Source organism: Palaemon carinicauda, chromosome 4 (assembly GCF_036898095.1).
Source record: "Palaemon carinicauda isolate YSFRI2023 chromosome 4, ASM3689809v2, whole genome shotgun sequence".
NCBI lineage: Eukaryota > Metazoa > Arthropoda > Malacostraca > Decapoda > Palaemonidae > Palaemon > Palaemon carinicauda.
Window position 1 is genome coordinate 167,136,385 of NC_090728.1, and position 2,500 is coordinate 167,138,884.

Below are 2,500 nucleotides of genomic sequence, written 5' to 3' on the forward strand. Positions count from 1 at the left end.
ACCATATGAGCTTCGTACCCTTATGGCCTGTCATTGGTCAAAAGAGATCCAGTATTCTTATTCTTTGTCTACAGCCTTTACCCACATCTATATGGAGTTGCTGTTTCGTATAAGCCTTCTCCATTCTCTTCTGTCTAGAGATCATGTTCTCTTAATAAAGTATTGCTAAGACATAATCAAACGTAATATCGTAGAATCCTACATCATAAAGAAGAATCGTGCAGAATTGAACAACAGCAGCCCACGAATGTATAAATTTGACAAACTGCTTGTAAACAATGTATTCAGACAATTATCATATCTAAACTAACTGTACAGTATAGTAGTATATATGTTTTTGTATTCTCTTCATTTTATTACTGTTGCAAAGATGACTCTTATACTGATATTGAATTTTGTACGAATTGGCCCAGAAGAGTTATGACAATACGAAAGCGATATGTTAAAATTTCGTTCGTCAAATCCTTCCTCCACCTCAGTGACAACAATACACATCACATGTTTCAGCGACAGATCGACAAGCTCTATCTTTTTATCTCACACACACACACACACACATACACACACACACACACACACACACATATATATATATATATATATATATATATATATATATATATATATATATATATATATATATATATATATATATATGTGTGTGTGTGTGTGTGTGTTCTATAATATTAGATTTTACCTATCTAATTACTGACCTTGATATCCATCATACTTTTAGTTTCTTACCTTTGCTTACCTACTCCACTGGTCTTGGGGCCACATGTTGATCCATGCCCGCTCTTGATATATTATTTCAATCGCTTGTGTCCTGTGCTACAGTCATCTAATCTCTAGGGTTTAAATCCTCCTTCTGTAAATCCTCCTCTAAATACCTCATCAAATCTTTTCTTGGTCATCCAGGATGTCTACATTCATCTACATGTGCCAAGAAGATCCTTCTTGGAAAAAATTAAATGTTATCGTTGATACATCTGTAGCTATTGTGTTCATTACCTTAATTCTCTAGAAGCATTCAAATTATATACATATATATATATATATATATATATATATATATATATATATATATATATATATATATATGAGAAGTATAGATATAAAAATGCATTTTGAGAGACTTGAATTATTCAAATTGTATATTTAGTTGATTAAAGACCAAGGCAAGTCTTGAATGGTAAAGATTTCCATTTCTCAGTGATTCTCAGAAACGTTGAGCGTAATATTTTTTTTTTTTTTATTTGAGAGATTTTGAAGTTCATTGGCTTGAAAGAGCTAAACTCTTGTTTAGTATAGGTAAATGTTTATTTAGAATTACCTAAATTTTTAAATAAATGAATGATTTCCTAACCAAGATGAGGAAAATTAGTCAAATGAGGTGTCTACATAGAATTTGATTTATCCTAGGAGGAACTATCTAAAAGTGCAAAGGAAAATCTCAGAGGTGTCAAACTGTAATTACTTCTTCAATAAAGCGTCACTTTTGCCAAGAATCAGTCGTTTCATTACCAACTTTATCTATGTTATTACAAATAATGATTGTTGGCAATTTAATTTGAAGTACTATTCTTGTATTTAAGGCACCTTGCCATCCCATGAGTGAGATATTGTAGAAATTAACTAGAGGTTGTTGTTACATCGTTCTCTCGAATATCTTGTTTACTTGACAGTGCTTTGTAAATGCAAAGTTCTGAATTTAATAGGGTTAGGATTATTTTCTAAATAACATTTTGTTTTTTACAGATGCCTGGAGAAAGTCATTCCGATGTGCCAGCAGCCGTGCCTCTGCAGATTGCAGTGCAATCTGCATCTCTCTCGTGCGTCAATGGGCATACCCCAAGTGAAGCAGAACAACAGAAGGCCTTGAATTGCCTAGAATGTAAGAAACCAGCTACAATTGTATGTGGTGGTTGCTGGCAAGCTGGGTTCTGTGCCCGGGATCACCAGCTGGAAGGATGGGTAAAACACAAGCCCAAATGCCGTCCATGGCGTGTGGGCAGTTCAGAGGAACTAGGTCGTTTCATGGTTGCCACCAGAGATATCGCCTCAGGAGAGCTCTTGATTCAGGACCCTCCCCTGCTCTTAGGACCAAAGATGATTACAGAACCAGTGTGTTTGGGGTGCTACCGCCCTGTGGATGGCAGCTACCAGTGCAAAGGCTGCGGTTTTCCTATGTGTGATTCTCAGTGTGAAAAATCAGAGGACCACAAAGCCGAGTGCAAGGCAGTAATGGAGTCAGGTGCTGCTGTAAAAGTTTCCGTTTTTGGAGAAATCAACAGCATGTACGAATGTATCACTCCAATTAGAATCATGCGCCTCCGTGATGAAAACCCCTCGGTGTATAATAAGTTGTTAGCTCTTGAGAGCCATTCTGAAAAGCGTGACGGGACTGCTGTTGCGGCAATCACACAGCAAACTGTTGTTGATATCATTCACAATCGCTTGAGAATGGACGAATTTGATGATACACTTATTCAAAAAATCT

At 36.1% G+C, this 2,500-nt stretch overlaps 1 protein-coding gene across 1 annotated transcript in view; it reads left to right on the forward strand.

Moving 5' to 3' along the window:
• The window catches only part of LOC137640174 (uncharacterized), a 26,489-nt gene that overhangs the window by 13,488 nt on the left and 10,501 nt on the right, over positions 1-2,500 (forward strand). Inside the window, exon 2 of the mRNA XM_068372699.1 lies at positions 1,759-2,500. This exon is cut by the window's right edge and continues 683 nt beyond it. Within this exon, the coding sequence (XP_068228800.1) occupies positions 1,759-2,500 (742 nt within the window). The remainder of the gene's footprint in view (positions 1-1,758) is intronic.